Source organism: Anopheles ziemanni, chromosome 3, assembly GCF_943734765.1.
Source record: "Anopheles ziemanni chromosome 3, idAnoZiCoDA_A2_x.2, whole genome shotgun sequence".
Classification (NCBI taxonomy): Eukaryota; Metazoa; Arthropoda; class Insecta; order Diptera; family Culicidae; genus Anopheles; species Anopheles ziemanni.
The window spans coordinates 81,418,211-81,430,569 of record NC_080706.1 but is presented as its reverse complement, the minus strand read 5'-3'; the positions used below and the strand labels follow the sequence as shown (position 1 = coordinate 81,430,569).

The 12,359-nt window shown below is 49.1% G+C and overlaps 2 protein-coding genes across 2 annotated transcripts; one reads left to right on the top strand and one right to left on the bottom strand.

The window, feature by feature from the left end:
- Window positions 1–4,113: 4,113 nt before the first annotated feature.
- LOC131285599 (facilitated trehalose transporter Tret1-2 homolog) lies at window positions 4,114–6,681 on the top strand. The gene is made up of 3 exons (XM_058314459.1): window positions 4,114–4,155; window positions 5,121–6,341; window positions 6,415–6,681. The coding sequence occupies exons 1-3, from the start codon at window positions 4,114–4,116 to the stop codon at window positions 6,679–6,681; spliced, it is 1,530 nt and encodes a 509-aa protein (XP_058170442.1).
- Window positions 6,682–7,075: 394 nt separating this feature from the next.
- On the bottom strand, window positions 7,076–12,322 carry LOC131286801 (axoneme-associated protein mst101(2)-like). The gene is made up of 6 exons (XM_058315801.1): window positions 9,401–12,322; window positions 8,585–9,349; window positions 8,374–8,515; window positions 7,899–8,315; window positions 7,556–7,829; window positions 7,076–7,481 (listed from the first exon to the last, which is right to left on the bottom strand). Exons 1-6 carry the CDS (start codon window positions 12,320–12,322, stop codon window positions 7,076–7,078), a joined length of 4,926 nt encoding a protein of 1,641 aa, XP_058171784.1.
- Window positions 12,323–12,359: the final 37 nt, after the last annotated feature.

Genomic DNA, 12,359 nt, shown 5'->3' with positions numbered 1-12,359 from the left:
CTTAAATAAAACGAGTTTGTATTTTTTAATTCGAAAAGTTCTACCCTTTCCCTTTCAGCCTAGCGGGATGATGTCTTACTGTAGGTGTTAAAAACGCCTCTAGCGAAGGTAAACCGCACGTTTTGCAACATCATCAATTGTGGTAACTGTGAACTTGTCTCGTTAGCATCCACATTACTCTATTTGGTAATCATCACAATATGTTAAACGATCGAGCAACCTTTCATCCCAAACGTGATCGTGTTCGGTAACGTGCACTGGATGTAAAATGAAAGTGATTCAATCGGAACTGCAGCCTAAATAACATGTGCTAATTGTATCACGACCCATTTCTCCCATTTGCTGTTACATTTTCATTGCAAATATAAATGTGCTACTCTACAACGACTGAACCTTCTGGTACGGATTTAAAATGACCTCCTGGTGGATATGTTTTCGGTTTCACATTTTAACACATGCACCTCAAAAGATTCGTCAATGAATGCACACTACTTGCAGTACCTGATAGCCACTGTTTCGTTCTTTTGGCGGTGATGATATGACACTGAATATCTAACTAACGCAGGTTTGAGTCCTGCCAGAATCGTCGGAGGCCAGTCGACAGCACCAACGTACCCCGTCGACTTATCGTACCGAACTGCGTCGGTCGGCGGAGTTGTCGGAGTTGTCTCTTTGGCAAATAAACAGCCGCGCTATCGGGTTGGGCTGTCGTCAGGCAGCGATCATTTCGCTTTCGCTTCGCCGAAAGACAACATCGCCCTCTCCGGATCTGAATCGAGCGGAACTGGTAAACTTTCTTCGTTGTGGCGCAAACCCGCCTTCTCTTGGTAGTCCCGAGTGCCGGCAGGAATGTTTTTTTTGTGGCAAAATCTACCTTTCCCTTGGCCCCTAAGGGGATTTAACGCGACAACGGATCCCGTTACTGGGTTAATGAGTCGATTGATCGACTGAAAATGACATGAAAATAATCTCCGGGAGCAATCGTTTTGCAAAACAGATAACAAATTAAAACGAAACCGAATCATGCACTTGGATAAAATATACTTTTTGAAATGCCTCAAAACGAGTAACTGGCAGAGTAGGCACTGGCGCACGTGGAAGTGACAAACGAGTCGACTAGTTAGCGTTGCAAGCACGGAGTGAGAGAACGATCACGTCATTTGAAGTTCTAGTGCCATGTTCCAGATCGACTATCTAGCACACAACACACAAACTACCTATGGTAAGTATTTTTTCATCATCATCCATTTGGATGAAGTGAGCTGGTATGTGTAGAGAGTTTGTTATCCACTCGGATGTTGTAATAATCTCGATCGAGCGCGTTTTTCCGATGTTACCGCTTTTGATAACAATCATTTAAATGACTCTATGCAGCTTGTTTAGTCTGATCAATTAAGAAAGTTCAGAACCTATCCGTTGCACCCATTTCTTTCTATATTTTAAATTCTTATATCATTCACATGATCGTCGAACTCTGGTCTGGTAATTGGTTCGCTAAGTGCCCACAAATTAATTTACCACACTTTACGCCGTCATTCAAATCATGGTGCGTTTCAATCTTAGTCGTGCCGTGATGATTCCTTTCATCACGCTATTCCAGTATGGTGGGCGTTATTGTGTTCAGTGAATTAAGTGCGAACGAAGGCAAATACTCTTGACCGCTTTCGTAGTGGGGTTTCTTTGCGGGAGGACAGGCTGCAGAAAGTCCATCTGAGGGCTTCCACATCCGAGAACCTACCCATCTTCACGCAAACTCGTGGATGCTGAGCGGGTCTGCCATTCGGTGTAGCGCAGCGGTCGGCAAGAAGTGGGTCTTTTGATTGTTTTAATGTGGTTCTTTATTTCCGAAAATGATACTTAAGTGCAAACCATTATTTTCCAAGGAGGAGTTTAGTTTGAACCAAATAAAAACCTGCATTCTTACATTATAAAAATCGGAAAAGATTATCTTCAGAACAATTTCTGAATGTTTCAATATATTTATACATTCGATCAATTGCCGAAGTCAGCATGAATTCCTTAATCTTATATTGAGAGATTGTTTATGATGCACATTTAAAATCGCCAGAAGTATAAACAAGAATGACTAGGCCATGATTTTAAATGAATATTTTTAGTCCAAAATTTATAATTTAAAAGTCATACCACGAATGCTTGTCATGCATATTCAAATTTTTCTAGCTTTAATACATGAAAAATTTGGTGACAATTTATCTAAATTTCCTATCAAAAGCATATCAACTGAAAATGTTTATAATATATAATAATTTTCTGTAATACAATATTTATTGTTGTTTCCTAACGATGTGCTCAAAGGATAGAATTTTACTATGCTACTGATTTTAGTGGATGAATTACGACTATTGCACAATGACGTGTTAAATAGATAGGTTAAGGTTAAAATTTGATAAAGCTAACAATGTGATTAATTACTTAACGGCCTTTACTCCTAGAGGTTTGACAACCACTGGTCTTACATATGTTCCAGTAAAGAAAGTCTTTGAAAAAACATACACACATGCACATACAGACGAATCAATTGGAACTGCACAGGAACTAGCCAAAGGAAATGCACGGTCGTCCCATTTTTCTGATAAGAAAGACTTCCGTGGGAGGCATCACCTTACATGCACCCCCTGACACCCTTTTCTTCATCGCATCGTCCACCTTAGACACTGTCCGTTCTGGCCAACTCCCGTTGTTTGTAGAGCAAATTATTTGCATGCAGATTCGTCAATCAAGCGAATCGCAGCTGCTTCCCCACAGCCAGTAAAAAAAGTAAGAAAAGACTCCCTCGCACGGCTGGTGGAAATATGCGTTTCATTAGCGGTAATCCACCGACCAAATTGTAGTTTTGCGCTCGTAACCCGCGGTCGGCGGAATTCCTCTCTGTCACCGCGTTTCTACTGCGGTCGGGCACTTAAAGTCGCGTTGAAGCTCCGAACGGTAGGATAGCTGTAAAAAAAAAGCACGTAATGAAGTAAAACGGCCATTCCGATTGGAGAGACGCCCGGCCCGGCATGTGTTTCTGATTTGTGACGCGCTGCGGCATCAGCTGATGGCCAGCTTCATTGTAGCTGCTTTGTAGTGTGGAAGTGAAGCGAACATATCCGATTAGTGGGTACAGTTCTCTCAACCTATAAGCGATTAGAAAAGTGTTAGAATTGGGATATTTACGGCTAGGGTTTGACGACAAATATTCTTCATCGATATTTTGCAACTGCGAAAAGTGTCGCAAACTTGAATGTCCCTTAACCACCTCGTATAATTCGATTTAGAGTTTAGCGATAAGCTCAGCACGTTGAGCTTAAAAAGGGCAAAATGAAAAATTTTGTTTGTTTTTATTTTTAAAAGGTAAATATACAACCTGTTAATATGCTAACTTGTTGGATTGCTGGAAGGGGAACCAACTAATGCTACTAATGCAGAAGGAAATGTGCCACCTTGACCGTCGGGTGGGAGAGATAAATAAACCGAGGATCGCGATAGCACGATCCCCAACAGCATCGCGTCAGCCATTTGTGAAGGTCTAGGCTTGCCGAGGACCGATGCACCATCAGTCGTAGTGCCGAAACCAACGCGGTCGGTTGCCTTTCCCGGTCGGGAAATCACACAGGCGTCGTGGAGTGGCATCCAATCCGTGCAACGCCACCATTGCACAATCCGTCTCCGGTTACCCCCCAATGCTGGGTTCCCATTTGTGTTGTGATTTCACAGTGAAACTTCCCAAAACAACGTTCAGTTTCCCTATGGTGAACCTGTCCAAAAAGTGATCTGACCACTTTTTGCTCGCGTGTGTTTGTGTGCCTCCATTCAACCGTTCATCAAACCGGCATGGTGATCGCGTAACAATCCGCGTGTGCTGCGACTACTTCCGTACGTGTGGCAGCAATTTTGACTACGATCAGCTAAAGTGAACGAGCGACGAAGAAGACATACTGGATTGATCCATTGTCCAGTGTTCAAGCGTTGTCGAGTAATGTGCGCACGGTGTGTGTTTTATTCGCAATAAACTTCAGTCGGGGTTTTGGAGGTTCTTGTATCCTTCAGCTGTGTAAAACCGGCTAACAAACTCTTTCGTTTAACAACGTCACAAAAGCAATCCCTATAAAAATGGCCGACGAAGGTACCACGCCGATGGCAGCGTTGAAGCAGGTGAGATGAACCAACTAAAACGAATTTAGCCATTTAAATCCGTTTAAACTTCCGATTCATCGTTATACGAAAAATACATCCACGTGATCTGCCGTGATCATGTTAAAAGACACGTTTTCGATTTTACGATAAGGAGGGTGTCGAACATACTCCGATGTTTAATGGTTTCGTATGAATGTTAATGCGGATAATGGAATTCCTAGCAAGTACGGTTCAGTTGGACGACGTGTGTGCGAATGAATTTGACCTTGAAGATCTAAACAAATACATCAGCCTTGGATAGCATGTTTTAATTTTTTTGCCAATGGTCTTTATGTTCAACGATGAACAATACTAGTTGACAAACATGGCAAAACACGACTACATTTTAGAGTTCACGGTTTAGTTGTTCAAACATCTTAACTTATTTTTGGATTGCGGTTCATTAACAAACGATGGAAAACAATTGATTTTAAAAATATAGCATCACATAATCTCATTTTAAATCTTTTACTTATAGTTCCATGAGATTTGTCAAATTTGATCATATCCACTGTGGAACTGTAAAAAACACACACACAGCTACTACGAAGGCGCGAAACATAGGGAAAGTATTTGGATATTGTGAAGAAAATGACCCATATCATGACCTCAATTGGGTTGCTTAAGGGTCGAGTTGGTTGTTTCATAATGCATAAACATGGTTGCTTGCCACATACAATTTAAAGAAATTTATCAACAACATCAAAACAAATATTCTGAATCATAAAATAGTAAAAAATTAACGATTTCTATGAAATGGGGGAGATTGATAGAAAAGATTAAACTGGGAAAAGAAGAACTGAATGAATGATAACTAAATTTTTGCACCAAAATTTTTGAAGAATGATATTACTGAAATAATCGTTACCCCACAACACGTGGGACGTGTTATCCTTCATCATTCTACTAAATTTGAAATGGTTTCTTCCATTTTATACATTCAGACGTTACTCTCTCTGTCGGTGTCGCTGTCGTACTACTGTATCGGGCTCGTTCGAGGTTATTCTGCACCCGCCGTACCATCGATGCACGAAACGGCGCCTGGCCTGCTGCCCTCCAAAAACATTGCATCCTGGGTCAGCTCGATCCCTCCATTCGGAGCCTTCTTTGGGAGTTTGGTGGCATTCCCACTGATGCACCGGATTGGCCGGAAGTACACGGTACTGATAGCGTCTCCACTATGGGCCATCGCCTGGATCCTGATCGCCACTGCTACCGACTGGCGGGTCCTGTTTGTCGCCCGTATGCTGTCAGGATTCGGTGCCGGATTATCCTTACCGGCGGCGCAGGTTTACGTGAGCGAGTGTAGTGATCCAAAGATTCGCGGAGTGATCGGTTCGCTTCCCGCGCTGGCCATGTCCTTCGGCATCCTGGTGATGTACATTATGGGGAAGTTCTTCGACTGGCGGCTTCTCGCGTGGATTTGTTGTGGCATGGCATGTTGCCTGTTTCTGGCCGTGGCATGCTTCCCCCAGAGTCCGGTGTGGCTGAAAACACGCAAGCAGTACGAGAAAGCGCACATCTCAGCCAAGTGGCTCCATCTGCAGGGTTTCTCAGTAGATCCGAAGGCAGCACCGGATTCGGTTGCAGCACACCAAACGGGTCAACGGAATGAAAAATGTTCCCCAGAAGCCAACTCACCGAAACCCTTCTCGAAGGAAGCGCTCCTCCGGCGCGAGATCATGATTCCCCTTGGCATTGGGCTTGTGCTTTTGCTGATTCAACAGGTAAGTGGCATTGATGCGGTGGTGTTTTTCACCGTGGAAATCTTCCGCTCCGCCGGTTCTTCGATGGATGGCCACTTGGCGACGATCATCGTGGGCACGGTGCAGGTATTGAGCAACATCGCCGCCCTGTTCGTGGTAGACCGAGCAGGCCGTAAGCCACTGCTCATCATGTCCGGGTTGATCATGTGCCTGGCCATGGCGTCGATGGGTGCCGCTTTCCATCTCAACGCCATCGGGAACACGTGCTTCGGATACCTGCCAATAATCAGCCTGATCGTGTTCATGATCGGGTTCTCGATCGGTTTTGGCAGCATACCGTTCCTGCTGATGGGTGAGCTCTTCCCAACGGCACAACGCAGTCTGCTTAGCTCTCTAGCCGGGTCGTTTAACTTGGCCATGATGTTCACTGTCATCAAAACCTACCACCCACTGGAAGACGTGAGTAAACCTAACGTTAAGGTCATAAGTTAGTGACCCTTGTTTATGTATTAAATTAATTTTCTCTTCACAGCTAATCACCGCTTCCGGAACGTTTCTCATGTACAGCGTCCTCTGTGCCTTGGGAGTCGTGTTCGTTATCACCTGCGTACCGGAAACGAAGGGTCGCGAACTGGAAAGCATCCAAAAGCTGTTCGAACGAACACCCCGACACCATCACGAGCAGCTAGAATGTGGCAAGGATGCGAGCCATGACAACCCCGTGTTTAACGCCACGGATGAAATAGTGCGGCATCAGTCGAACCCTTCCGAGAAGCGATCTTATGATACAAAGCTGTAGCGAAGATTGCTAGATGATCTGTTTCAAATGAGATTAAATATTAAATAAACACACATATTGAACTAATTTAACTCACTGATACACATTATTTATTCCACATCGAAATCGAAATGATCGCCAACCGGTCGCCGTAAGTTGACGAGCTGGTGGTTGACGCAAAGGATGTGACATTTTAAAGTAGGCGAACGTGTTGTATTCCGGGTGGTTCGCTTTGCCACACCGGTTGATGGAAAAGTAAAAACAAAAAAGAAGAGTAAAAGCATTCAAAACCAAATCTTGTTGCCTGTTGTAGTCCATGGACATTATATCGGACGGCATTGTTGGGCGGTGGGAAGGAGAAGGGGAAAGTGCCACAGGGCACAAAGTTTGGTGACACCCGACTTCATCATTGGGCTTATTGCACCACAAAATAGAAATAGTTTTTGAAGATCATCGGGGCCGTTTCATCCGAAATGAAGTTACGATCGGGTCGCTTCGAACCGAAGGGATTCACCGACGGTGGACGGATAACTTTCAGCGCTCGGGACGACTCGCGCAGGAGTCGCTCCAGGTCAAGCGGAGACTCGAGCTCGGTGTACGCCGTCACCAGCATCGGGCAGCCGGCATCGGACGCGGTGCGGATCGTTTGTGGCCAACTGTCGAGCCCTGCGTAGCCGGTGAAACGATGCAGTCCCGGGTTGAAGAAGCAGATCAGATCCGGTCGCTGATATCGGGAGCTGTGCCGGTAGTCGTGGTACATCGTGCGACACTGGAAATCGAATGCGACCACGCGACACTTTGTACGGCAGGTACGGCACATTCTGGAAGTGCACACGAAAGCAGAACATTAGAATGAAAGGTCGCATCATTAACGTTCCGTTTGCCAAAGTCCTACCGTATGCGGCTTATGATGTCGATGGGTAGATTTTCCACGTTCAACTCCGGGCCAACGAACACGACGCGCAGAACTGCGACTTCCGGTACGAGGTGAAGGAAGAACGCTTCCCACTTGTCCAGTGTGTCGCCCTCGAACTGCAGTTCGGCTCCAACGAGGTGGATGGTGAATGTTTTCCCGAACGGTAGACCAGTCTGCTGGTACGCGTACAGGGCGGTCAGCGGAGCCGTCGCTATCTGGGACAGCACCGCGTACACACATTCATCCCGAAGAGCTGTCAACGGGCGATAAGAAGATATCACAGAAAGCTCTTCCTTTCGTGGTCGACGTCCCGGAAACTTACCAGAGGAGTTCTTGTACAGTTGCTTGAACGTTTCGTCGATGTTCGCCGCCAGCGGGGTCGGTTTGGAGATGATACGCGATGGAAGGACGGGCTCGATGCGGCCGAGAATGCGTTGCCGGAGGATCAACTTCTGGAAGAGCAGGTACGCCTTGCACCAGCGACTGTGCGATTCCTGCAGGTGTGTCGGTTCGTTGGCGCAGTACGACACCTGCCGACAGTCTTTGCACTCCGTGAGCAGCTCCTGGTTCCAGGCGCGACAGTTCGGCTGGAGGCAGATGCGTGGGAACAGTACAATCTCGCGCTCGAACGCCTGCAGGGGTCGCTTGAGCGTCAGCTCGATCTGGTTGAGCGTTTGAACGCGCAGGCTACGGTACTCCTGAACGTTGAGCTTCCGGGCCAACTGGTAGATGTGTCCTCCTGCGTAAGTGTTTATTTGGTAATCGCCATCGAGATGAGATAATGCGAGTAAACTTACCTCGCATTGAAGCAATTTCGCACAGTACCGCACAAAGATCCCGATGTGGTGGTTGATCGACACGACGATGCTCCTCGCCGCAGTACGACACCATCCGACATCGTTCACAGTGGAAGAAGGTCTTCAGAGGGTTCTTGCACACCTTTTGGAAAATCCAAGAGATTAAATAATTACAATCTAACCACCGAAAACTTGGCTCCCTTCACCCTACCTGACAGATGGTAGCTATGAAGACCGGCCGAGGTGTGAACTTGTACTCGATCGTATCTTCCGCATCATCGTCGAGCAGATCTTCCTCAAGTTCATCCTCCTCGGTGGTATCGGTTCCCGGGGGGAGAGTTTTGGGAAGAAGCTTCGCCATGGCTGCCGTCGCGTTAAGTGCCTCCAGCTGCTTCTCCACGTTAAATTTGACGTTCACCTCCTGCAAGGTAGGCATCAGTGCACGGATTGCGTCCTTCGTTAGAAACGATCCGAATGGATTCTCCGGAGCTCCATCGGTTGTTGTCTCGGAGGGTTTGCTTGTCGATGGACCTGCCGGTGATGTCGATGATTGTCCACCACCCTCTACGGGCCGTGGAGCGTTCGGCTGCGTCGATTGAAGTATGCGCAGGATGCGTTCCAGATCGAGTTTCGATTTCTGTTTCTTCGCATCGCCGCTAGTGCTGGGTTCGGATGACTCGCTGTTGCTTGCCTGAGGATCGGAAGCGGATGGTGGATGATCTTTCGAACCACCGGATGATTGCGTGGGAAAGAGGGCTGAAAAGAGTGAAGCGGGAGTTTGCTGGCTGAAGGAGGAAGGATCGAAGGAACTCTTGGCGGTGGGTGGATCGTTGGAGTTGGTGGCGCCCTCCGCTCGGTTCCGCTTAGAGCGTGGGTACGATAGCAGGACGTCCGCGATGGTCGATATAATGTCCATGTTCTTCTTAAATGCTTCCGTCCTACTTAGCTCCGTTGCTGCCGGCGACCTGCAATCAGACTGAATTGTTGTCAAATGGTTATTCTGTACGGGTCGGTGCGCAATCGTTACCGTCGAGGACGCCTTGCCGCTCGGCTGCTTGATCGGGGTCTTCATCTTGGCGGCGCTCTTGTTGTGCACGTCCGGCTTCGGTGGAACCTCCGGTTTCTTCTGTACTGGTTTCGGTTTGTTGGTGTTGCCGGCGGCGGCAGCAGCTGCACTGGCCGCGGCGGCCGATGGCGTTGAGGCGGGTTTCTTCTGTCCGTTGAGTGCATCGTCGGTCAACCGGGCAGCGACTGCCGGGTCTGCAACAGGGACCGGTGCTGGTACCGGAGCTGGTGCTGGAGCTGTCGCTGGTGCTGGGGCGGGAGAGGCAGGTGCTGAGCTCGGGGCGGGTGCTGCGGCCGGTGTTGGTGCTGGAGCGGCAGCTTTCGGAGCGGGTGCTTTCTCCTTCTCCACCGAGGGTGACTTCTTCTTCAGGAACTCGGGCTTTGGTGGAGGATCCGGCTTCTTAGTGGCGGGAGGTGTACTCGGCTTGGCAGCGGCCTTTGACGAGGGTGCAGGTGCGGGAGTTTTCGGTGGTGACGGAGCCTTGGCAGTGGTCTTTGGTGGCGAGCTACGCGCTGCAGTCTTGGGCGGTTGAGCTGGTTTCTCCGGAGTTTTGGTGGTGGCGGCAGGAGCAGTCTGTGGCTTTGCATTGGCAGGTGGCGATGCCGGTGCTGCTGGTTTTCCATTAGATGGCTTTGGAGCTGCCTTGACATTGGCCGGGGCCGCCGCTTCCGGGGCCTTCGGTGCTGGCGCTGGTGCTGACTGGAGTTCCTGCGATTTTGCTACCGGTACGGGTTCAGCAGAGGAGGCAAAATCGCCGCTTGGTCCGTTTTTTGAACCGGTTCCTTTGGTTGCGCTCTTCTCGTCCTCGGAGACACTGTTCTTGGGCGTTCGTTTGTTGTTTTTCTTATTGTTTTTAGGGTCCTGCTTTGGGGCGACCGGTTTGTCTTGCGTAGGGGTCGTTGGTGCCGATCCATTTTGCTGCTGCTGCTGTTGCTGTGGTTGTTGCTTGGCCGGCTCGACGGCCTGTTTCCGCTTGGCGTCCTCTTCAGCCTGTTTCTTTGCCTTTTCCGCTGCTTCCTGTTTCAGTTTTTCCTCAGTATCTTTCTTCGCCTTTTCTTCCGCTTCCTTCTTGGCCTTCTCTTCCGCTTCCTTCTTTGCCTTTTCCGCAGCTTCCTTCTTGGCCTTCTCTTCTGCTTCCTTTTTGGCCTTTTCTGCGGCTTCCTTCTTTGCCTTTTCTTCTGCTTCCTTCTTTGCCTTTTCTTCGGCTTCCTTCTTAGCCTTTTCCGCTGCTTCCTTCTTTGCCTTCTCTTCCGCTTCCTTCTTGGCCTTTTCTGCTGCTTCCTTCTTGGCCTTTTCTTCCGCTTCCTTCTTAGCCTTTTCCGCTGCTTCCTTCTTGGCCTTTTCTTCTGCTTCCTTCTTGGCCTTTTCCGCTGCTTCCTTCTTGGCCTTCTCTTCCGCTTCCTTCTTGGCCTTTTCCGCTGCTTCCTTCTTAGCCTTCTCTTCCGCTTCCTTCTTGGCCTTTTCCGCGGCTTCCTTCTTTGCCTTCTCTTCCGCTTCCTTCTTGGCCTTTTCCGCTGCTTCCTTCTTGGCCTTCTCTTCCGCTTCCTTCTTGGCCTTTTCCGCTGCTTCCTTCTTGGCCTTCTCTTCCGCTTCCTTCTTGGCCTTTTCCGCGGTTTCCTTCTTGGCCTTTTCCTCCGCTTCCTTCTTGGCTTTTTCGCCGGCTTCCTTCTTTGCCTTCTCTTCCGCTTCCTTCTTGGCCTTTTCCGCGGCTTCCTTCTTTGCTTTTTCTTCCGCTTCCTTCTTTGCCTTATCTGCTGCTTCTTTCTTCGCCTTCTCTTCCGCTTCCTTCTTGAGCTTCTCTTCTCCTTCCTTCTTGGACTTTTCTTCAGCCTCCTTCTTCTTGCTTGATTCGGAATCCTTTCGCGTGCGTGCCTGTTCCTTTTTCTGCTTCGGGCTTCCGGGCTGGGTCGGCTTCACCTCCTCCGTTTCCTTCCGCTGTTGGACTTTCTGATCGAGTTCGTTAATCTTCTGCTCCACCACTTCGACGCGTGCCTTGGCTTGCGTAAGCCGAGCCAATTCCGCATCCCGAGCGGCCTTCTCCTCTAGCAGTGCCTTCGCTTCGGCGTCCTTCTTTGCCTTCTCCTCCAGCAGCTTCTTCATCTCCTGCTCCTTCCGGGCCTTCTCCTCCGCCAACCGTTTCGCTTCGTTCTGAATCTGAACCTTCTCAGTAGCCAGCTTCTTGACATCCGCCTCCTTGCGCACCTTCTCGCTGGTCAAATTCTTCGAGGACGATTCCGACTCCTTGCGGGGCTTCTTCTCTTCCTTCTTGTCCTCGGACTTCGGCGCCGGTGCCGGTGCTTTGGCGGTACTCTTCAAGGTTTCGACCTTCTTCTGCTCCTCCAGCGACTTGGCCTGCACGTGCTTCAATAGATTCTCCACAACTTCCAACCGCTTGCGAAGCTCCTCGGGCGACAGCCCCGCCTCACCGGATGCGGCCTCCTCCAAGGCGGCCTTTTGCGCGTTACCACTCGACTCGGCCAGCTCCAAAGCGCGGGCCAGCTTGGAGCGCTTCTTGCGCAGGCGCTTTTTCTGATTGAAGAGAGTGTTCGATTCCGCTTCGCGTGCCTGCTGTTCTGGAGTTACAGCTTCTCCGGTCTTCTTCTTACGATTGCGGCGGCTATTCTTGCGCTTCGATTCGCCCGCCGTTTCACCCTCCACTTCATTTTCCGGGGCCGATGTTGGTGCTACGACTTCGGGTTTCTTCTGTTGGGGAGCAGCAGCAGGAGCAGCCGGCTTTGCAGCCTCTTCTTCCTTGGCTGGCTTTTCCGGGGCCGGTCTAACTGGATTCAGTGGCGTGTTGGTTGTGGCTGGTGCTGGCGTTGCCACTTCCTGTCCTCCCTCCGCGGGAGCTGCTCCGTTTTTAGCCTTCCCTTTCTTGGCCATGCTTCAATTGGCTAGCGTTTTCGGGCTTGACTCTCTG